The sequence below is a fragment of the Panicum virgatum genome, chromosome 2N (genome assembly GCF_016808335.1).
Source record: "Panicum virgatum strain AP13 chromosome 2N, P.virgatum_v5, whole genome shotgun sequence".
Classification (NCBI taxonomy): Eukaryota; Viridiplantae; Streptophyta; class Magnoliopsida; order Poales; family Poaceae; genus Panicum; species Panicum virgatum.
The window spans coordinates 63607670-63631614 of record NC_053146.1 but is presented as its reverse complement, the minus strand read 5'-3'; the positions used below and the strand labels follow the sequence as shown (position 1 = coordinate 63631614).

The 23945-nt window shown below is 48.1% G+C and overlaps 4 protein-coding genes across 4 annotated transcripts; 2 read left to right on the top strand and 2 right to left on the bottom strand.

Annotated features, from left to right (window-relative positions):
- Window positions 1–5270: 5270 nt before the first annotated feature.
- Window positions 5271–7535, bottom strand: LOC120661803 (probable serine/threonine-protein kinase WNK5). The gene is made up of 2 exons (XM_039940758.1): window positions 6760–7535; window positions 5271–5989 (listed from the first exon to the last, which is right to left on the bottom strand). The coding sequence occupies exons 1-2, from the start codon at window positions 7255–7257 to the stop codon at window positions 5522–5524; spliced, it is 966 nt and encodes a 321-aa protein (XP_039796692.1). The 5' UTR covers window positions 7258–7535; the 3' UTR covers window positions 5271–5521.
- A 497-nt stretch (window positions 7536–8032) lies between these two features.
- Window positions 8033–18704, top strand: LOC120662904. Its single transcript, XM_039941957.1, has 6 exons — window positions 8033–8109; window positions 8548–8742; window positions 8899–8986; window positions 9221–9410; window positions 17953–18024; window positions 18102–18704. The coding sequence occupies exons 1-6, from the start codon at window positions 8033–8035 to the stop codon at window positions 18335–18337; spliced, it is 858 nt and encodes a 285-aa protein (XP_039797891.1). The 3' UTR covers window positions 18338–18704.
- LOC120661801 (serine/threonine-protein phosphatase 7 long form homolog) lies at window positions 13522–16945 on the top strand. The gene is made up of 9 exons (XM_039940756.1): window positions 13522–13585; window positions 14124–14205; window positions 14290–15012; window positions 15095–15229; window positions 15310–15518; window positions 15612–15915; window positions 15999–16097; window positions 16178–16531; window positions 16605–16945. The coding sequence occupies exons 2-9, from the start codon at window positions 14125–14127 to the stop codon at window positions 16611–16613; spliced, it is 1914 nt and encodes a 637-aa protein (XP_039796690.1). The 5' UTR covers window positions 13522–13585; window position 14124; the 3' UTR covers window positions 16614–16945.
- Window positions 18705–18839: 135 nt separating the features above from the next.
- On the bottom strand, window positions 18840–21507 carry LOC120661802 (putative yippee-like protein Os10g0369500). Its single transcript, XM_039940757.1, has 3 exons — window positions 21039–21507; window positions 20356–20464; window positions 18840–19118 (listed from the first exon to the last, which is right to left on the bottom strand). Exons 1-3 carry the CDS (start codon window positions 21179–21181, stop codon window positions 19041–19043), a joined length of 330 nt encoding a protein of 109 aa, XP_039796691.1. The 5' UTR covers window positions 21182–21507; the 3' UTR covers window positions 18840–19040.
- Between the last annotated feature and the right edge of the window lie 2438 nt (window positions 21508–23945).

Sequence of the window (23945 nt, the reverse complement as noted above, 5' to 3'; positions counted from 1 at the left end):
TTGGTCGACCTAAATACTTGAACTGAGTGTTACCCCACCTGGCGTGGGAAGTTGGCGGGGTCGTAGCCTGAAACCCGTGTCGTGATCAGGCCCGACGGGGGGTCCTTCACGGGGGTGCGAACCCAGGTCTGGGTATGCTTGGTTCAGGGTTTAGTATCCTCCTCGTGAAAGGTTGCCATGTACAGTTTACCAGAAACTGTGCGTGACGTGTGCCCAATTATCTCCTGCAGGATGTAAATCGATTCGAACCGCCACGATTCTCGGATATGAATGCCGTTTGATCTCGCTTAAACATCGTATCTAATTACGATGCGACCAGTATACAAGTTGTTGCTTGTGAACCTAGAGTTATCATGATGGCTATGAATTAAATTTATTCTTAGGTCTAGTGTCTATATATGAGTCTCGGTTTAGGAAGTTGCTGTTTTGGAGTCCAAATGTTTGAACAATGAGCCAGTCCACCAAATACAACCTTGCATGCTCCTTGATCCTATATATATTTATACTTGTGTAGTCGGGTCAGTCTTGCTGAGTACCTTCGTACTCAGTGTTTGTGCTTAAATATTTTTTAGAAGCTCCGCAGGAAGAGCCACAGGAGTGAAGCACCAAGACCCAGAGTGTATGTGGAGTCCATACACCTCCGGACGTTTTATAAACTCTTGTTATGATAAGACCAGCTTAACAATCAAACCCTATGACCGCAGGATGTACGTTTGAAACTCTATAGAACCGGTCTGCATTAAGGTTGGTGCTTATTGTATAATAAATCTCATCTTGTTTTCCTGATCTACATTCGACGCCTGTGTGTAATATCTGATGCTCCCATGCAAACGATCTTGTACGCATATCTGAGATATGGTTGTTGGTGGTTGAATCGGGTGAAACCCGACGGACTACCAGATTTGTTCCGTCTTAAGAGCGTTGGCTGGATTATCCTTGTAAAAAGGTGATCGGGCGCTCTTAAGCCGGAATAAATTGGGCGGTTCCGCCACAGCAAACCCTTTTACAAGGATAATCCAGCCAACGCTCTTAAGCTAGGATAAATTGGGCGGTTCCACCACACCTCATTGGACGATGCAAGGACATGATGTCCAGCATGGATCCGATGAGAGCACTAGGGATGTAGGAGGAGGCAGCAGAGACTTCTGTTGTCACTCGTAAGTTCTCTTCTAGCATCTTTTGTTGGAAGAAACTACGTAAAATTCAGGAGGACGAGAGTAAGAACACCAAGGAAAAGCCATGGTCGCAATACTTTGGTGCTTTTGGCAAAAGTCTCTCCCTTGCCTTTTATAGCCACAAAGAGACTTGCTGAAGGAGAACCCGTGAATCAACAGTGCACATTTCACGGACGCATTCATGGCAGCATTCATGGACGCAGTTAAAGCTGCAATAATGCAGATTCTCCAAACAGTAACGTCTCATGTGAGCACAAAGAGCCGTACATCCCGGGTTTTATTCCTGAAATTATTTCGGGTGTAATTAGTGTGGCGGATCCAATTATATTATTTTTCTGGGATTTTACCCGAAAAAGAGGTCTTTTCGGGTTCCGGATCTGATGAATCCTGCAAATAATCTGAAGGATAAAATCTGATGCTACGACTTAAATCCTTAATTCCAAATCTACGCTTGGGGGCAACTCGCAGCAAAAGGGATTTTGATTTAAGGCTCGGGGGCTGCTGGATATAGGCATCAAAGATTTATTTTTCAGCAAATAGACTGAAGTGACCCTCAGTCTGATTCTGTGATTCAACCTAAGGCTCGGGGGCTACTCCATATGGAGCGCGAGTACTTCGCGCACCATTTATGATCAAGATTTCGGGGCTTGAGCACCTCACAGCCTCGAAGCAAACAGAAGTACTTGAAGGGCTACTCGACGTATCTGAAGGAAGGACCAGGAGCAACCAGAAGAATGTTCTGACTACTTGAAGTACTCGAAGACGCCCAGCCAAGTACTCGACGCCTGCAGGACTCGGCTACAAAGAGCTCGGTGGCTTGTTAGACCCGAGACAGCGGGACTGCTTATAGACATAGAATGTTCTAGAGTAAGGGATAGCTCATGGATGTACCTTACCTCTTTTGTAACTACCCGAATAGGCATAGAACTAGCTGCAGTACAAAAGAAACTACCCGATTATGTTGTAGTAGGACTCCAACTGTACTCGGTTAGAACTTTCCATGTAACTCTGTCCCCCCGGATATATATGGGCGGGCAAGGACCCCCTCCAAATAATCATCATCAACACCTAAGGCAATACAAACCATACAGAACGTAGGGTATTACGCAGACTCGCGGCCCGAATCTGTCTAAATCTTTGTGTTCCTTGTACCATCGAGTTCTAGAGTAGTCGATCCCTACCTACAAACCCTACTGCTAAGGGTATCCCTGATCAGGATTGGCGGTAAACACCGACATTAGTTGCTCAGGGTTTGTTGTCTACCCTATTTCAGATATAGGTGCTAATTAGGTTTCATATCGATGGGCTCGATGTTGCGCCTTGTCTTCACGTCTCGGTAGTTCTCGACTTATTTAGTTTATTTTATTTATTCTCTAGTAAAAATGCTCTGTAAATTAGATTCTATTTTGCTGATATTATTTCTTTTGTAAATTTAAAATTTAAGGCTGTTTTGTAAAAGTCTTAATATTATTTACTATTTTTGTAAAGTTTTATCATGCTGGTACCTTCTGCGCTCGTCTTCGTGCGAGACTTCTGGTATGTTTCGATCGGCTTGTGGGTTGGAAACAGCCTGTCTAGTTACACTTAATTAAACTAATGTGACTGATGTGTTTAAATGATGACGGTTACGTTTAATTAAATATTTTAACTCGGCGGATGTGTCACCACCGGCGCCCGGGGGGAGGTTGGGGTCGGGGAATTTGAGGTCGTCGTCCTCCTCCCGCTGTGACGGAGCATCGGGAAGCCGCCAAACTCCCGTGCGCCCCTGCTCCTTCCCGATCGACGACGCAGCCTAGCGCGTGGTGTGACCGCACGGGCGCGTTGAGATTTCTCGAGGCCTCCCTCGTCTCTCGTCTCGTGGCGCCGCTCGTGGGCGCGTCGGGATCGGGGGCTCGGGGCGGGGAAACTTTCACCACGGGCGGGGATTTTGTTTCGGTTCGGTGGAAAACGACTGACCGGAGACGCCGGGTCGTCGTGCGAGGGCGGCGACGCCCGTGATTCACATTTGAGCACTTTCAGGGAATATACAATGCAATATATAGGGGCATCGCAGTCCAACTTCCGAGACAAAAAGGCTATCGACAGCTTTTAGAATGGATTTTCGAGCAAATTGCGTAGTTTTCAGCTTTCGGCTTGTATTTTGTCAATCCTAATATTTTCTTTGTTTTTTTTTCTTTGTCTTCTTCATGGTAGATGACTCAAGCTTGGGTACGGCAAACATTTGGCCCTGCAAATCCCTCGTGCTTCAAATATAATGGTTGGTGGTTAACTGCATACTTGATTTGGACGACAATTATCTATGATCTAGATGGGAATCAAAATCAGCTTGATTCCAAAGGCAAATTGCTAGGACTATTTTGAATGCATATAATTCTAGAGCAACTTCAATAGTTCCCTATTTCTCTTCCCAATCCTTTGTTTTTTTTGGAAAAAGAAAAAAATCCTCTCAAATAGTTCACTATTCTAATTCCCCATCTCCTAACAATTGGCATATTCCCCATATTTGTGCTCAAAAATAGGCACCACATTGTAACTCCCAATCCCTTTTCCAACTGAAGTATAGGAAACTCTTGGAGATGATCTATTTTTTCTCTTCCCCATACTATTTTGGGAGTTGATAAAAACCATGATTTGGAAAATAAAAAATGGGTAACTCTGGGAGGCACGCGAAAAAAGACATATATTTAATTTGCCCTCTTAAAAAGAAAAACATACGAAGTATCTAATTTTACACAACGGGCTAGCAATACAGCAACTTAGCTACATTTCCTATATGTAGCATCAAGATTTTGCACGTTTGCGCCACACGTGCCCAGCTGCTAGTGGAAGAACAAAAGGAGAAGAGGGAAAGATCACTAGCTAATCACGTTTGCGCCACACGTGCCCAACTGCTAGTGGAAAAAACAAAGGGAGAAGAGGGAAGGATCACTAGATAATCACGCACCAGATAGTTTGGCAGTGGCCCTTGCACATTATTCGTTTTCTTAATAAAGCCATTTTGGTCCAATTGCAAAAAGTTGGTAGGTCAAGCATGATTATTGATTTAGATATACCAAAATTGTGCCGTGTCCTTCTACCTTGTGAATTCAGGATAAGGTTCCCCGGGTGGGTGAGTGCGGTGTGTGCAGGATTGGCTGGTGTACAGATATAACCAGATTCCTAAACGAAAGTAGGGAGGCTTTTAAAAAATCAGAATAAAGCTTGTTTTTTATTGGACTTCTTCCTGAATATGGGCCACTCATGACCCAGCCCACAGAAATACAAGCCATTCAACAGGCCTGGTCCGAGTTGTTCTTGGATTCGCCTCAGTTAGCCAGTCAAGCACTCAAACTGGTCCAGCTCTCTTAGCTGATCAGCCCAACTGCCTGGTGCAAACACTCAAATAGTTTATCCGAACTATAATCGTCAATCATGCCATAAGCATCTCTTAGTGGACCTGCAAAAGGCAAGCCACTGCCAGCCTTACAAGTTGATGACCCTTGAGCTTTTTAACAGGTGTAGCCTGAGGGTCACAAAGAGGCCCATTTCCAGAAACGTTTGGTGAACTGGATTGAGACCTGGATTTTAAAGAGTCACATCCAGTCTGTGTTTAGTTCGCGAAAAACTTCGCGAATATTAATGTAGCACGTTTCGATTTTATTTGACAATTATTGTACAACTATGGAGTAACTAGTCTCAAAAGATTTGTCTCGTTATTTACAACCAAACTGTACAATTAGTTATATTTTTTAACTACATTTAATACTTCATGCATGTATCTAAAGATTTGATGTGATGTGCGTCAATGAAAAATTTTGGGCACTTTTTGGGGAACTAAACACAGCCCCAGCCTCAACCTGTGAAGGATTGCCTGACAGTCTGTCTGCATCTTGCAGTCATACCTGGCTACCTGCCCATGATGTTCCTGAGGCGTCAAGGAAAAACAAACTCGAGAAGGAGGTCGATCGAGCTTGGCATGGCCCCAGGGCCCCGGAGATCCAGGATGCTGGCCTCACCCTCACGTCTACGCGCTATCTCAGCTGTTCAGCATCCCGGCTTACACGGCTCGTTATCCAGCTCAGAGGGAACTCAAATCTGCAGCCATTCTTTCGGACAGAATCAGGAAGCAAAGTCAAATACAGCGCTTCACCTCGCCCAAAAGGCAACAACGATTATTGGTACAGAATACAGATACAGTGAAAACTACTCAACCGATCGCCAGGGAGACGTAAGTAATCTAGTATACACACTTGCAAATTTGCAATCGCTCGCCGGCCTGCAGGAATTCGCTAAGACCACCGGCCTCTCTTCCTCTGCATTCTAAAACACGTTAACACAAGGAGCGGAATCCTGGCACTGATGGTCGGTCAGTCCAGCCGGAGCCCGTCGAGGTCGTCGACGTAGCTCCTGGGGCGCGGCACGGGCGTGCCGGCGACGACGGTGGCCGCGTCAGCCAGCGCGTCGTCGTCCCCGCTGCAGATGCCGTCGAAGAAGGGGTCCTCCAGGAGCTCGGCGGCCGAGGGCCGGTTCCGCGGCTGGCCGATGCAGCGCTCGATGAAGCCGCGCAGCTCGGGGTCCTTGAGCCGCTTGAGCGCCGCGGGCGGGACGCCCCGGGTGACGTTGTGGAAGATCTGCACGACGCTGCCGCACTCCGAGTAGGGCACCTCCCGCGTGACCATCTCCAGCACGCACATCCCGTACGAGTAGATGTCCACCGACTCCGTGTACGTCTCCGTGTAGAGCTCCGGCGCCATGAACTCCGGCGTGCCCAGGATCGTGTGCGCCACGTGCGTCTTGTCCACGATCGCCGCCAGCCCGAGGTCGCCGATCTTCACCTGCAACGCAACGCAATGCAATGGTCCTCAGCTGCTCCGATCGAAAGCAACATCTAACAGACGCAGGCCGCATCCAATCCAGCAGGGCGAGCAAAGCAAGCAACGCGTGCGGAATCTCGCCGGCTCTTGCTTAGCTTAGCTGGATTTAGCGAGAAAGCGATCGTCGCCATTAACGTATAGTAGCAAAATTAAAGCGCGCGCAGGCGTGCATCATTTGGGGTTTTTCTCCTTTATTCCAAAGGCGCAGCTCGGAAGCAGGCGTATCTTAGGTTCCAGCTCGTGAGATGCCTTTCAGATCTCTCTCGCCTTGCCTCGCCTCGCCTGCCTGCCTGGCGCGGAGAGCTACAGGTTCGTCACAGAAAAGAAGCGGAAAAAGCGACCAGAGGGCCCCGCCGCTAATCGCCTAATGCCCTAATGCGCGGGTCGGTGTACATCTCGATCTCGAGTAGCAGCACCAACAACCAGCAACAAAACCAACCGGCCCAATTCAAATTTTCAATTGGACCTACCACTATTCTATTCCCATCAAAATCCTAAAATTTGGTCTTATCGCGTTTTTCTAATTCAAAAGAAGAGAGTCACGCGCTGATGGCCTCGGACACAATAGAAATTGCTAGATTTTTTTTTGAAGAAATTGCTAGGATTAATTGACGAAGGGATAGGGATCAATCAAGCACTCAAGCGGAAGGAGCAATTTGCGGAGGAGGGGAGGGGATTAGCCGATTACGGTTGGGGGCAAACGAACTGGGGATCATGTGTGGAAGGTATACCTGGCCGTTGTTGCCATTGATGAAAACGTTGCTGCAGTTGAGGTCGCGGTGGATGATGCAGGGGTCGTGGGTGTGGAGGTGGTTGAGGCCCTCGAGGATCTGGCGCGCCCACTTCTTGAGCGCCTTGACGGAGACGTGGCGGTGGCGCTGGCGGTACTCGCGGAGGCTCCCGGAGGTGCAGACCTCGGTGATGAAGTTGAGCACGCCGGCGTCGCGGTCGAGCCACACCTTGTGGAAGCCGATGATGTGGTCGTGGTGGAGGGAGCGCAGCAGGCGCACCTCGGCGTGGAGGCGGTCCACCATGCCGGGGTCGCGGTCCGCCAGCGCGCGCAGCCGGACGCGGTTCCACGCCACCTCGATCCCCTCCTCCTGGTCGAAGCCGCGGTACACCTTCTTGACGGAGCCGAGCCCCAGCACGTCGGCGTACCGCCCGAACCGCCCCGTCGGGTCCACCTCCTCGAACGCCTCCTCGCCCTCGACCACGCGGTCCACCGCCATGGCGCCGGCTGGGATGGGGCGCCCCGCTGCTGCTGCTGCGGCGCTCGGCAGCCGGATTGGGGGGCGCCGGGGCCTGGGAGGGGCACGCGATGCGACGCGGCGCGCGCGTGCGAGCGGAGGGGAAGGAGCGGACCGTTGCGACGGCGGCTATTTATAGCGCGAGGGAGGGGGAGGGGATAACCGGATGGGGACGAGAAGGTTGGCTGGCGGCTGGCGCGGTGAGGAAGGGGCGCGTCGTGCCGCTTGTGCACAGGAGACAGGACGCGCCTGCCCCAGGCGGAGCCGAGACGGACGGGGTGGGAGAGGCGGAGAGCCGTGGGGCGGTATACGGGTCGAGCGGCCGTCGGCGGCGGCGGCATATCGCGCCGCGCTTTGTGCTCTACGCGTGCCCGTGCGGCCGTGCACGCATCGGGGATTTGACCGGGCTTCTTGGGGCGAGCCGCGCCTTGGTGACGTGGGCTCTGAAGTCGTCGCGTCGACTCACCAACGAGCAAACGATTCGTTTGTGTTTTTTAACGGTTTGATTTGATTGCAGTTTTGACCGGAAACTCGGTAAACCGACTGCCAGTTTGCCGTTGATCGTGGCCGGTGCTAGGTGAGGTAGGCGTACGTGGGCAGAGGCAGAGCGTAGCGTAGTGGAAGCTAGAGGTGTTGGTCACTGGGTCAAAAGTCAGAGAAGACTCGGGAGAGAAGACTCGTCCGAAGTGATTGGACATGGCATGCCTGCTGTGATCACGAGTAGTACGTAATTTCGCGCTCGGTGGTCATTGGCAGCATGCAGATGCAGCGCCTGCACGGGCTCGCTCGTGCTCAAACAGAAGACGACCACCCGCAGCTCTGCACGAGCTTACCGTAAAGCAACCTGATATTTAGCTGACCAAGTTCGAATTTTCGTCTACTTTAAAGGTATAAACCATAAATTCAGTCCCGTTTTTCTTTGGCGCATGCACCAGAAGGGGCGGGTCATGCCGTCGTGCTCGTGCCGTGTAGGACACAGTACGCGCCTGTGCAGATGGTCATATCATGGGCTACCTGACGCGCTAACTCCAATCAAATCTGCTGAAAAATAGCCCAACCCAACATGATCCGACGAGTGCAACGGGTGGGCCAAGGCCGAGATTTTCGGCCCGTTACAATTTCCGGACGTAGGCGGCTTGGGCCTAATCAAGCGAGGATCGGAGCAGCCGTGGCCCATGGAGATAAGCATCAGCGCCGCTGCATCGGCGGCGGCGGCGGCGGAGTCTCGTCTCCTCCTCGGAGCCGAGCCAGCGCTTGGGCCCGATGAACCAGCCAACCAGGTGCGGGTGCTGGGGAGGCGGAGGCAAGGGCGGCGGTTGCATCGGCGCCGCGCCGCTCGTCCCGCCGCACGTGCGGGTGGCTGCCGCTCCCCTTCTCCCGCCGCAACAAGGACGATACCGAGCCCGTCCCTCTCTGTAAGGTGCTGGACGCCAAACATCTGAAGAGGCTTCGGGAGGAGAGGCGCAGGTAATCATCACTCGCTCTTTCTCCATCCAGTTCCTTGTATTCAGTTAAGCTGATGTATCTGATCTTGCTTAGTCGCATCCATGTGGAAACCGTTTGCCTACGCTTGATTCCACGATGCATTGATGCGTGCGTGCGTGTGTGTTTTTTTGTATTTAGAGCTACGGAGCCGGGGCACTTCAAGCGCTTAGCCATCCAGCGCCAGCTTGTTACGGAATGCCTGCAGCACTACAACTACATGCATCCGGTTGGTCATCTGTGCTATCCGTCCTTGCCCAGCGTTCCTGCATATCAAATTAACTTGCTCTTGTTATTAGGGCCTACCAATACACATACAACAGTGCTCTGGATTTTGATATTATCAGAACTTTGGATTGACAAAACATACTAAATGAAACCATTGAACTGATTGACTTCTCCTTCGTAATTTTACATTTCTGTCTGTATTGACTTAGTTTTCTGCTATTCCTCAATCGATCAGAATGACGAGTATGAACCTGCTCCCGGTGAGGTGACCAAATATATCAGGTGGCATTATGGCACTCGCTGGACTCATGGCAACTTTGTGGCACGTCGCAAGTGCTCCTTTCTGCCTGCTCCACGAACTCTCTTCTTTTTTGAGCTCATGCATAGCCTTGATTTCACAGGAGTCATTACATGCACCCCCTTAGGTATTGATCACTTCTACCCAGCTTTATGCATCATTAATTACTTATTTCGGTTTGTCTGCTTTCAACTTATTTCAGCTTGTTCCAGCTTATTCTCTCTCACAAAATACTATTGAATCAGTTGAAATCAGCCGGCTTTTGTTACAGCATACTAATATTTATTTTCCACCCAAAGTTGTTTTGTTCTCTTTTTCGACTGACAGATTTATCTACCTAAAAAAATGGGGATCTCATCTGAAGGCATAAAACCATGTAAAGATTGCAGCTGATTGCCCTTGAGAAACTTTATTATATACTAGAAGGTATTCCTTACTGCTAAAATACTTTAAGTTGGCTTTCGACCGTGTTAATCTGAGGGGTTTGTGGTCCTAGTACTAGTTAGGAATAGGTGACCTGTTCCCTTATCAGCACGCATAGTCACTGTCTTAACTTTTTTTTAACTTGCTTTTTTTCTTCTTATTTTTTTTCCATATTCAATGTCGGACAATTGGCCGCCACCCCACCAATGGCGCGTCGTATCGTGACCTGGGTACGATGATAAGTGAGCAAGGGTCGGGTCGTCACCTGAGTGGCGCGCTACATCTACGCCCGGGTGTAGTGATAAATGAGCAAGGGTCTTCGCACTTCCCTCGACGGGTGCGAAGGGTAAGGAAGCTAGCCGAGCCAACTAGAATTCATATAGTTAGCTGGAACGTAGGGTCCCTAACGGGTAAGTTGCGAGAGCTAGTTGATGTAGCAATTAGGAGGCGCGTAAATATTATATGCGTTCAGGAGACTAAATGGAAGGGCCAGAAGGCGAAGGAGGTTGAGAGTACTGGATTCAAGCTTTGGTACACGGGGGCAACATCGGGTAGGAATGAGGTCGGTATCTTGATCGATATGAGCCTTAAGGATGGAGTCGTAGATGTTAGAAGGCGAGGCGACCGGATTATCCTGGTCCGGATAGTAGTTGGAGATTCGGCTGTGAATATGATTAGTGCCTATGCCCCTCAGGTAGGCCTTAGTGAGAGCACCAAGAAGCAGTTCTGGGAAGATCTGGATAGTATGGTCGGTAACGTGCCTGTCAGCGAGAAACTCCTTAGAGGAGGAGATCTCAACGGCCATGTGGGTGCGACTAATGTAGGGTTCGAGCGGGTGCACGGGGGTTTTGGGTATGGTAGCAGGAGTCAAGAGGGGGAGGATGTTTTGAACTTCGCGTTGGCCTACGATTTGTTGATAGCGAATACCCTTTTTAGGAAGAGAGAATCTCATCTTGTGACATTTCGTAGTGGACAACACTCGAGCCAGATCGACTTTATCCTTGCTAGGAGGGAGGATAGACGTGATTGCTTAGATTGTAAGGTGATACCTGGAGAGTGTGTTGTCCCTCAACACAAGCTTGTGGTGGCGGACTTTCGTTTTCGGGTACGTGTCCACCGGGACAAACGTGCCAAGATTATGAGAACGAATTGGTGGAAGCTTAGAGGGGAAGTGACGCAAACGTTTAAAGAGAGGATGTTAAGTGAGGGGCCTTGAGAAGAAGGAGAAGATGCTGACGACATGTGGCTAAAGATGACGACATGTGTCCGGAAGGTGGCCTCAGAGGTGCTTGGCGTGAGTAGGGGAGACAAACAGGAAGGGAAAGACACTTGGTGGTGGAATGACGAGGTACAAAGGGCTATTAAGGAGAAGAATGAATGTTTCAAGCGCCTCCACCTTGACAAGAGTGCAGCCAACATCGAGAGCTATAAATTAGCGAAAAAGACTGCAAAGTGAGCTGTGAGTGTAGCAAAGGGTAAGGCGTACGATGACCTGCACCAGCGACTAGGCACGAAGGAAAGGGAGAAGGACATTTATAGGATGGCTAGGATCCGCGAGCGGAAGACACGGGAAATCAACCAAATCAAATGCATCGAGGATGGGACGGATCGACTTCTAGTGAAGGATGACGAGATCAAGGGCAGATGGCGAGAGTACTTCGACAATCTATTTAATGGGGAGAATGAGGGCACTACCTTTGAGCTAGATGACTCTTTTGACGATACCAACAAATGTTTTGTGAGGAGATTTCAGGAGGCAGGGATCGGGGAGGCTTTGAAGAGGATGAAGGGCGGTAAAGCGATGGACCCTGATGGTATCCCCATTGAGGTGTGGAGATGCCTAGGTGACAGAGCGATAGTATGGTTAACTAAGCTTTTTAACCTTATTTTTCAGTCAAACAAGATGCTTGAAGAATGGAGAAGAAGTATATTAGTACCGATCCTCAAAAACAAGGGAGATGTTCAGAGTTGTACTAACTACCGTGGGATTAAGCTGATGAGCCATACGATGAAGCTCTGGGAGAGGGTTATCGAGCACCGCCTAAGAAGAGTGACAATCGTGACCCAAAACCAGTTTGGGTTCAAGCCTGGAAGGTCGACCATGGAGGCGATTTTCCTAATGCGACAATTGATGGAGAGATATAGGGAGCAGAAGAAGGACTTGCACATGGTCTTTATTGACCTCGAGAAGTCGTATGACAAAGTACCGAAAAATGTCATGTGGTGGGCTTTGGAGAAGCACAAAGTCCCAACTAAGTACATTACCCTCATCAAGGATATGTAGAAGGATGCGATGACGTTTGTCCGGACATGTGGTGGTGACACAACTGACTTTTCTATTAACATAGACCTACATCAGGGGTCGGCATTGAGCCCTTATTTATTTGCTTTGGTGATGGATGAGGTCACAAGAGACATACAAGGTGATATCTCTTGGTGTATGCTCTTTGCTGATGATGTGGTGCTAGTGGATGAGAGTAGAGCAGGGGTAAATAGAAAATTAGAGCTGTGGAGACGCACGTTAGAGTCAAAAGGGTTCAGACTTAGTAGGACCAAGACCGAGTACATGATGTGCGATTTTAGCGCATCTAGGCATGAGGGTGGTGACGTTAGTCTCGATGGGCAAGTGGTGGCCCATAAGGACACTTTTCGGTATTTAGGTTCGATGCTACAAAAGGATGGAGACATTGATGAAGATGTTAGGCATAAAATCTCAGCTGGCTGGTTGAAATGGCGTCAAGCTTCTGGTGTCCTCTGTGACAGGAGGGTGCCACAAAAGCTAAAGGTAAGTTCTATAGGACAGCGATTCGCCCGGCGATGTTATACGGTGTTGAATGTTGGCCTACAAAAAGGCGATATGTTTAGCAACTGAGTGTAACAGAGATGCGGATGTTACGGTGGTTTTGCGGGCACACAAGGAGGGATAGAATTCGGAACGAAGCTATTCGGGAAATGGTAGGGGTGACACCAATTGAGGAGAAGCCTACTCAACATCGGTTGAGATGGTTTGAACATGTCCAACAGAGGCCTCCGGAGGTGCCGGTGCGTAGTGGGGTGCTAAAGCGTGTTGATAAGGTAAAGAGGGGTAGAGGTAGACCTAAACTGAGTTGTGAGGAGTCGGTGAAGAGAGACCTCAAAGATTGGAATATCTCTGAGGAGTTAGCTTTGGATAGGAGCGCTTGGAGACTAGCTATCAACATGCCTGAACCATGACCTTTGTGTCTTTTGAGTTTCATCTCTAGCCTACCCCAACTCACTTTGGACAAAAGGCTTTGTTGTTGTTGTTGTTATTCAATGTCGGACAATTAATTTTTGATGATTGCATTATGCCTACATTCCCTCTCTGGAAATATCTATTCACTTTTCTTCATTTCCTTGTGTACCAACCCTTAAATCTTTAGGCTTTACTAGCAACACTATGCACCACATTATGGTTATTATGCACATGTTTTAGGATAGGACAAATTGTCGTATTTTCCTATTCTCCTTGGATGGGTGGCAAGGTGATTCCCAGCAAGTTTTATTCTGGAATTTTTTTATTTTTAACCCTTTTTTAATAATATTTTAATTTTAACCTGCTATGGATTTTATTTACACGGTATAGCCCGTTTGGTCGCGACAGGCCTGCCACGCTAGCGGCGGTGAGCAGCGGCCCGCCACGCAGACTGGTGACGTATACGCCTGTCGCGCCAGGCGGGGTGGCGCGATAGCCGCAACATCCTGGGCCCGCGCCGGCCCCCTCCTCCCCCACCCTCCCTTTCTCCTTCCTCCAGACCGAGCCCAGCGGCTTGTTCCTGCTGCCGCCGGCGACCCCCCCCCCCAAAACCCGTCGTTTTAGGGGGGGAAGTGGGGGGAAACGTTCCGGCCCCTCCCCCGAAGGTATTGCCCCCATTCTCTCTTCGATTTTTCTTGTGCATTGCTAGATTTTAGTGGTTTTTGTTGATTAGGGTTAGCTTTTTGATTTGAAGATATATATTGTATATGGTAGTATGCTCATAAATGGATGTTTAGGTGATACTCAGATGCTTCTCTGCTCCCGAATTTAACGAGAGGAATGACTTGCATGTCTCAAATATTACATTTGTTAGGATTAGGTTGTGGCAATGAGAGTATTAGTTGGAGTAATGCAAGTCAAAAAATAAGAGAACTAGTGAAAGAAATGGGGTGTGACATCCTTGGGCTCCATTGTAGTTATGACGGAGCTGCACTAATGATTTTTGTGTATGGAATGACTTTAGAATCATAATGTTTTTTTTTTGAGTAATGGATAATAGGCTCCATACTAGTATGGAATGACTTTAGAATCACAATGCCATAAATAGTTGTGTAGTTCCTAAGATTTAATTCCATTAGTTCGAGAATATGCTTGAGGACATGCAATTGTTGGTACTAATGAAGCTTCGTTTCGTCTATGCAGGATGGCTCATCCAATGTTTCCCCTACTGGAGACGTTCTACGACTCCAAGCACCGCGCACACGTAATAGCTGACGAAGGGGAAGTAAGTGTTCTTTTGCAAAATATATGTGCATGAAGTGAACATGGCTTACACCGATACTGACCCTATTGTATGTTCCCGTTTCAGGCGCTGCAGCCCCTCCGTGCACGTACTCACTCGCCTCTCCGATGGGATGAGCGGTACACGTCGTACTTGCGTCGGGCTGGGTTGCTGCCTTTGGCTCAAGTTGTGTGCGCGGGTCTGCCAGTGATGGATGCACCCCTTCTTACTGTTTTTGTTGACCGTTGGAGGCCGGAAACACATAGCTTCCACCTGCCTTGCGGTGAAGTGTCCATAACTCTACAAGATGTGGCAATGATTCTTGGACTACCTCTGGAGGGAAATGCAGTCACTGGCATGATACAGAGTGATGGATGGAGGGATATGGTTCAAGCGCAGGTTGGGATTCGTCCACCAGAACCACCAGGGGGAGTGAAGGATAGAAAGACCTCAGGGGTGAGCTCGGCTTGGCTAAAGGAAAATTTCAACCATTGCCCCCAAGGAGCACCTCAAGAACTTGTAGAGTGCCATGCACGTGTTTGGGTGTGGCACCTCTTTGGAGGCTTCTTGTTTCCGGATGGTTCAGGCAACACTATATCATGGATGGTACTACCTATTCTTGGTCAGCAGTGGGAAAACATTGCACAGTACAGCTGGGGGTCGGCAACACTTGTTTGGTTGTACCGACAACTTTGTGATGCATGTCGGCGGGTTGCAAGCGACTCAAACCTAGGAGGGTGTGCCTATCTATTGCAAATTTGGATTTGGGAAAGTTTTCCAGTAGGTCGGCCGTACCGTGGTGAATTAGAGGTACGTACGATGACGTTAAGCAAAGTTTGATTAATATTACTATAACTTGTGTTTGTAACCCATTTGTGGTTATTTTTTGTAGCCTTGGCCGCACCATGACCCAGAATCGAGGCCAACAGTTGCTTATTGCTGGAAGAATGTGGGAGCAGTTAGAGGGGACCCTGCGCGCCGCTACATGCACTACATGGATGAACTTGACTGCCTCACGCAAAATCAGGTACTCACTCCTGAAGCATCTCCTAACATATATCTGCATTGTTTTGTGCGAATTAGTTGTCATGATCACTATTGTTGCAGATCTTTTGGACACCCTACGATAGAGATGAGCTCGAGAACTTGGGCCTCAGCGACATGTGCACACGAGATGAGGAATTATGGAGGAGCGTTGTTCCTTTGATTTACTTCTTCGCCGTCGAGCTCCACCTGCCCCACCGTGTGAAAAGACAATTCGGTCGTCTACAAGACTTCCCCCCAGAAGCTATTTCGACCTCCCAAGCTTTGCACAGGTGCAACACCATTTTTTGTCAAACTCACTTTGAATTATTATTGATTCCTCACCCGCGGCAACTCCTTATATATCAACTACATATTTGTTGCAGAATTGACAGGAAGAAAAGATACACTGAAAATGACTGGCGTGTGAAACACGCGGTTCCTCTTGGACAGTGGGAGCAAAGGCATAGGATGAACCCTGATTCCGGTCCAGCGCATAGGCACAACCATTACAAAGACTATCTTTGGTGGCTACATTCAGTGTCAAGAGTTTCAATCAAGCCGCCACGCTACACTGAGCCTATAGAGGATCGCGAGGACACCGACGATGATGATGACATCGTCGACGAGTACGATGATATCACTCGCTCAGGAGTTCAGCCAGAGAGGGCCCCTTTGCAAAACTACATGGTATGTCATGCGCTAAGTTCTTGTAAGACTTCTTTTATACATTGTTGTTTCCATTTCATGTTGTACTAATTTAGTCGTTTCAGGCACAACAACTCGGCCGACTAGCTAACGAGGCCGGTGTCGCAATGGCACATGCTAGCCAAGGAGGAAACGGTGGGGGACACCTACGGGCGTTTGCCGAGGTTAGTAAGCCATCCTTTGGTTGACTCTATAACATGTCTCTCAAAATACATTAGGAGTAACGTATGCGTCTATCTTGCAGAGAGTCCGCCGTAGTTGCAAGCGGATGGCCGCAAAGCTCAACTGCATTGCTAGGCCGGACGAGGCATTCGCCCCTGGCCCACAAGCTGCAGGAACTAGTGCACATGCCGCTTCTTCGAGCAGGCGGACCCCGATTCACTACGGTCAAGATACCGCCAGAACCCCTTCTCGTTCGACCACTAGAACGGGTTCCCGTGCTGCTTCGAGGGGGAAAGGTATTCAATCACCCCAAGAATCCGAGGAGTCCGACGCACAACGTGGCTCAGGAGAGGAGGACCCAGACTTTGAGGTCATTGGGATGTCACAGATGTTCGATGCTCCTCCAGACACGCAGACACAGGGGGAATCTAGCCAGGTAACTAAAGTTAGTCTCAATTTGTTTGGAAAAACAATACGAGCGGCATGCTAAGTTCAATAATCCTGTGCAGGCCGTGTAGACTCCGGCTCCTCCACGTCAGCAACGTCGTGGCCGTGACCGGACCGACGTTGGTAGCGCCAATGTTGTGCCCACGGAGCCTGGACGCGCACGACGCCGCAATGAACCGTTCAGCCCTCCAGAGCAACGCCGTCGCCGCCGCTAGAAGGCCGCCGTCAACCTATTCATATTTGTAATGACTCTCGACATTAGAATTTGTGATGGACTATTTGTGCATGTGATGGTCTAGTAGTGCTTGTGAAGGACCATTTGTGCTTGTGAAGGACTATTTGTACTCGTGTTAATCTTATTGTGCTTCTAGCTTTGTGACAAACTATGTGTGCTTGTGTTAAAGTATTTGTGCTCGTATTAAGTAATTTGTGCCATGGATCAAAAGTCTTTACAAATATGTGCCCTGCCAATACTATTTTCATGCCCAAAGTTTGGCTCTTGATTGGTTCAAGTCCAAAACAAATCGGCACGCCGAAGTCTCTGGTCAAATCGGTGGTGTTCCGGTGCCCATATTTTGGCTCTACCAGCCAAACTACTTTCCCCTCCTGCGCTCACCTCTCTGGCTCCCCCCTCCCTCTCTTGTGCAGTTGTGCCCTCTCCTACTCTCTCCCAGGCCACCGCCATTCAATCAGTGCCCATATTATATGATAGCATAAATCATGTTGGCAAGGTAAATTTTGGAGCTGAACCAAGCAGGCCCTAGTGCCATTTCTGTGAGGCGATTGTCGCGCCATCCTGGGTGGCGCGACAAACCTCTTCCCTCGCGCCACGACGGCTAAAATGTAACCCATTCTGGGCTGCGAGAGAGACTGACGCGGCAGAGCAGACTTGTCGCGCCAACATACCTGGCGCGACAATTAGGCCAATGCATGTGGCGCGACAGACTCGCCCACGTCAGCGCCCCGCTGGCGCAGCTCCGGGGTGGTCCGCCAGCGTGGCAGCCCTGTCGCGCCAAGAGGGGTGGCGCGAAAGAGGCTACTTGTCGCGACACTACACTTGGCGCGATCAAACGGGCTACACCATGTAAATGAAATCCATAGCAGGTTAAAATTAAAATATTATTAAAAAAGGTTAAAAATAAAAAAAATCCTGAACAAGGCAACTTTGAAGCTGTTAGCCACTCTGCCCCCCTTCGCGCAAAACCTATGTTTCTTGCTGACCTAAGAGACCTTTGCAAAGTGGTTAATACCATTGTCTCTAGCATGAGGATTTTGGTGCTTCTAACCATTGCACTTTGGCTACCCTAATTTTGTATATGTTGGGTTTTGTTTTCGAGAATGAAACTGTTAGTATGTTTACTGTTGTACTGGCTGAATCTGATTTGTGGTTTTCTTTTTCTTTGATATCAGATGAACCAGTTACTGAAGGCTATAGTATCCTGGGTTTTCCTATTTGGTGGGGTACTCGTCGTAATGGCAGCTGTATGTCCCCTCCCGCTCCCCATGGTCCTCCCTATCTTGCTGCCTCTCAATGTTCTCTCGCTGTCCTTGTTTTGCAGCGGATATCATTTGCAAGATCTGCTATTGTCACTTTGAATTTCCGCAACCTTTGATGAGTGAAACACTTGCATGTGGGCACAAGAATGCGGAGAGAATTTGCGAGATGTGCGATTGTCACTCCTGCGTGCTACATCCATTCCCGGATCAGGAGAATGTGCGTATGCCTATCACAGATACCTTCATCGCGACTGGTTCTGAGCATGGAGGACCTCCACCAGTGTGGATATATACCTGATTTTTTAGGGCAGGAAGCAGACTTGTTATTTTGGTGCTTTTAGCTAAGTCACCTTTATGTCGCTTGTTGGCCAATTCTACATGGAACATGACGACTGCTTTCTACCAGACTAGCAGTAGTCGAAAATGGCCACCGAACCATGCTAGAACTATGGGGAACCTAAAGATCCTTGTGCCTTATAGTTTCCACCGAACAATGCTCTTTCGCCCTGGGATTTTTGCTCTGTGGAGCAAACTGAACAGTGCTGATTTGAACTTTACGTCATTTCTTGGTCATGCTACTTGGGAATCAAGCTGCAATATGTTGCTTGTATGTGAAACAATGTTCAGCAAAAAACAATGTTCAGCAATGGTTCACTATCCTTAAATCCCTCCAAAAGAGAAACAAATTCCTGCACCCCAACTTAAAGCTTAATTGGCACGTTGATGCGGGGAAAGAAAGACATTTGGACCAATTGAAAAGTTTGATTAAACTGGGCGAACTTTTGTCAGGGGCTAACGGATGAAATAAATTGTTACTGGTATTTCAATAGACCAAAGAGCGTGACACCAAAATATTTCATAGACTGATTTTCATCACACTTGGTCTTCTCCGGCACAATAATGTTCTGGAAAACACAAACAACAAATTTTCATGAATAATTTACACAGTTGGAAATGTCTGCTTTTTGCAGACTCAATAGTCTTGATTTCTTCAGCTACCCTCATTCTTTGAGCATCATGTTCTTCTCCAGTATGTACTTTCCCTCTTTGTATTTCTGGTTTTCGTCATAAGCTTTCTCCTGCACTCAATTAGTAGGTAACTCATGGTATTAACAAGGTTAAAACAACAAGAACATGCACCACAGAAAATGTCGAAAAACAACTGAATATAAACATATTTTCTTGTTTTCTCGTGTCTAGCAGTGGTAATCAACCAAGCATCTCAAGTGCGTAGTAGCACAGGCTTCGTCTGATTCGCATGACAATGGCAACTAGAAAGTAGGCAAACTCATGCTCCTAGAGGAAAGAAAAGGAAGACAACAAATGTGCTCATGAAATAGGTGGAAGAAAAGGTTAAACATATGTTCCTCAGTTAGCTAACAAGTAACTACTATGAACTAGCAAATGCTGACCAACTTGTATTTTCAAAAGTTCCTTTTTTCGACCACACAGGAGAAATCACAATAATCACATGATGGTGGAGGATAGCCTGATATTCGACATCTCATGTATTTTAGCTATTGAGCTCAGGACTGGAGCATGTACCAGATTAATCTCGTTACAAACAAATAATCTGACTATCCAAAGTTTGAGCTACATGTGGGCGCACGTCTTTTATTGATATATTTGTTGTGGGGAACTCCCCCACAGTTTCAGTTCAAAAAAGTTTGAGCTACAGCTTGGACACTGAATACTACTTTGCACCACATGATTCTTGTGTGCATAAATAATAGACATTATTACAATTTTCAGAGAAACCTAAACAATCATGAGACCCTAAGTGAATTGACAGGGACATGTTCAACTATTGGTTCTACTGAAGATAAGAAAATGCTGCAATTATTCACAATTCAGCCTATCTGATATCATCGAGTTATAAACTTTCAGTATGAGAAGAACGGAAAAGGGCATATTCATCAGAAAGTTCAGACAATTTTCCCTTGGCGCTTTCTTAGTAAAGGCATGTATATGTGCTTTTGTACTTGTAAACTAAAAAGTAAAGATAGAAGTATGTATAATCATGCCTAAGAGCCTAGTGCGTCTTGTGCAAGGGAAAAATATGTATCCTATATCTTTTTTCCCGAACACTTACGAGACATTCAAGCCATTGTTCAATTGGAACATGAAGTCATATATGATTTTCCTGGACATTTTAGTTTGCCTATCCTTGTCGATGTAAAGAAATCTAACATACATCGTTCAAATATAACAGTGACAAATTTTCCTGCTTTAAATATCTCCAGTATTTTTTCAAATATATCAGGACATTCTTAGTATGAAATTTTCTTCAGTAGCAGTGAAAAATTGTTAACTTACATATCTCCAGCCAAGGAGTCGTTGGCAGCAGTTACAGTAGATATCATTCACTGTATGCATTCCAGTCATGAGCTGACGATCCTCGTTGGGACCAAAGCTCACATTCACCCTGGATGTGACATTGACCCCGGATTAACATGTAAACAGGAATTGGCAACATGTAGATATTCAAAATTCAGACCATTTATATAGTGTATTTAACTCATTATACGATCTGGAGATGTGTAATGGTAATAACCATAAGAATAGTTCAAGTTATGTTACTAAACTCATTTGATTCACGCCAATAATGACTCGAGTGATCCTAGAACCAAACAGACACTGAGACACATACCCCTCCATCCCATCCATTACTGATCCAACCTAAGAGGCAGTATCACATATACACAGCCACAAAACTGGTTCTTGCTTGATTGCACAAGACAATATTTGATAGACATCACCCCTGTACCAACGACCAAAAGGAGCTTCAGGGCGATTATTCAGTCAGTAATCTTTCAACCCAGACAGCTAAAGTTGATGCAGCTCTAACAAATGAAGTAACAATGCGCCTGCACTCCTGCAGCTACACCTACAAAGACGCTAAGCGACCAGTCACATTGCAAGTACCGTACGATCCACGCTCCGAAACCACAATAAATCAAAACGAGGGGAATAGAGATAGAGGGACAGGCCCAGCTCACACGCTGTCGAAGAGATAGGCGCGGCCGCGGCGGCCGCGGAACTCCTTGGACACGATGGCGGCCGGCGACGCCGAGTCCACCCTGCAGTGCTTGCACTTGAACACCTTGGGCCCCGGGAGCGACTCCACGAACAGCAGCCCCATCGCCCTCCCTCGTAGAACCGCCCGGCCGGCGAGCTCGATCGACCGGCGCCCCGCACCAGATTCCCCCCGGACCAACCCAGCAACCGAGGCCTAAATCTCAATGACCCGTCAGCAAATCCCGAACCGCCGGAGCGCCAGGGCGAGGCGGCGATTGGGCCCGACCGCCATCGGCGGGGAGGGGAAGGGGCCGGCGGGCGGATCGGGCGGAGAATGCGACGGGATTCGATCGGGGAGGGTGGGGGAGGCGTGGGGTCGGAGAAGCGTAGGCGACGAGGAAATGGAGAAATGAAAATGAGAAATCGCTGGAAAGAATGCGGTTTTTCCCACGCTGGGGATTTATAGGCGGGGACGACGGACGGGCCGTTTGGTGCGGAAGCGGCTTTGATTTCCTCGCTCCCGTTTGGTTGGTGTGGTGTGGTGGGTGTGCGTGGAGGAGGTCCCGGGTCCGTGCGTGGAGGCGGATCGGATGATCGGATCGCGCCGTGCCCGTGCCGTTGCTTTTGCTTGCGCTTGCGGAGGACCCGGATGCATGGAAATGGAGGCTTCGGCGGACGAGCAACGGGAGGCGGCGTGCTGCGTGCCTGCGTCCCGTGTTGGATCGACGGATGGATTCGCCTCCAATCTACATCTACGGATGGATTCGCCTCCAAATGTGGAAGACTTGAATTCCCGCTGTCGGGTACTTTCCTTTCTGGTGTCGTCCAAGGGCGCTTCCACATTCACATTCAGGCACGCATACGACTGCTACAGTGATTTGTACACGCACGCTTTCTATTTGCCTAGTCAATGGAGCGCACTGTATTACTTTTTTTTATTTGTACACGCACGCTTTCGATTTGACTAGTCAATGGAGCGCACTGTATGACTTTTTTTTACGGGAACGCACTGTATAGGGCGCGCGGCCATCCATTCACGGGCCTCTGGAGCTAAGAGGTTCATGTCACGCCGTGTAGAGTCCGAGTCAGCTCCATGGAGGCCCATACATAACTAAAGACACTCTCCGCCGTACACAAAGGCCGGGTCAGTTGCATTTCCTGGTTCCTGCTGGGCCTGCATGGGCACGGCAGGGGCCGGCGTAGGTATAACTCTTCAGCTACCGTGCTACCTGATGACGGCCCGCGCATCCAGGGCCAGCGAGCGTGTGGCGCGGTCATTGCCCTGGCCGTGCTCGCCCGCACGTGAAATAAAGTTCACGTAGTCACGTTCTTGCGCCGTGGGATATCTTGTAGGAGAGGTCAACAAAAGAGTGGCCTTCTCAAAAATTAAAAAAGGATAATAAAAATAAAAAAGAAAAGAGTGTCCTATGCTGCTACACCTACAAAGCACAATATATTTTTTTTAGCATACAAAGCGCAATATATAGGAGCTAAGGCTAGCTCCGAACATGCCTATCTGCAAAAACTATGAAGCCGCATCATTAGATCTGGATGCTCCGTGCGGCCATTGTGCATGGTAGAAGAGTTTTATTAGGGTGTGTTTAGTTGGTGAAATGAAAATTTTTGGGTGTCACATCGAAATTTGACCAGATGTCGGGAGGGGTTTTCATATACTAATTAAAAAACTAATTTCAGAACTCATCTGGAAATCGCGAGACAAATCTTTTGAGACCTTGGATCATTAGCACATGCGCGAGAGAGAGTCGTCTCCATGGATTTAGCGGTGTGCTCCCAAGACTCCAGCAACGAACCCTAGTTGGCAATAGCCCCATCGGAAAGGGGGTGAGAAGGATAAAGGCAGTAACGCGGCAAATGGTGAAACGTTCTCGGTACTATATTTTAACATTGGATTGGACCACTCGGTATTCTTCTTTGAATTAAACATGCTTACATGCCAATTCCAAAAATCTCATAATTGTTCTACAAAATCACTGAATCATGAAACTTGTTTGTTACTTTGCTACTCCTAATAGCATCACTACTTTTTATGGTTGTTGTACAGTGCATTAAGATGATATGATTGGCTCTGAAATGACTGATTAGTCTCGTTCATCGAGCAGATTCGAGCTCGCGTACGTGACACTTCCATACTACTTCTAGCAGGCAAATGTGATGTAATCAATCTTGACCAAAACTCCAAAAGCATGCGAACAAAATTCGAGCGATCACCTCAGCTTGCCGCGTGCGCAGCAGATTCCTCATTCCTGGATCTGCTAATCTAACCGTAGTAGAAACATGCCAACGTGCAGCTCCTGCCAATTCGAACCAGTTTTACCCCTGCGCCCTTCCCCTGTTTTTTTTTTTTTTTTGAAGAACTCCCCCTTCCCCTGTTCACATTCAATTCCGAGATGATGGAGGGGGTACTGCTCTGACAGGCATCCCATGCGGAATTAAACGCACACATTTATCTCGCCCTCGCCCCCTCGTTTCCCAGCCTCACTGTGGCCCCAGCGCACTGGCCCCTCACTGTTTGGTGGGGCCAGGATCCCAGGGACGCAACAAAGGCTGTGTTTAGTTGCGAAAAGTGTTTGCGAAAAGTACTGTAGCACTTTTCGTTTGTACATGGTAAATATTGTCCTATCATAGGCTAATTAGACTTAAAAGATTCATCGCGCAACGTACATCAAAACTATGCAATTAGTTTTTTATTTACCTACATTTAGTATTCTATGCATGGGTCATTTGCTATATTTAATATTTCGATGTGATGTAAAATTTGGAGGAGTTATGCCGTGTTTTGATGTTTTGCAAAAAAAAAATCGCGATGGAATCTTACGAATTTGATTAAGTAGGCTCATTAGATTCGTCACGCGATTTACAGCCCATCT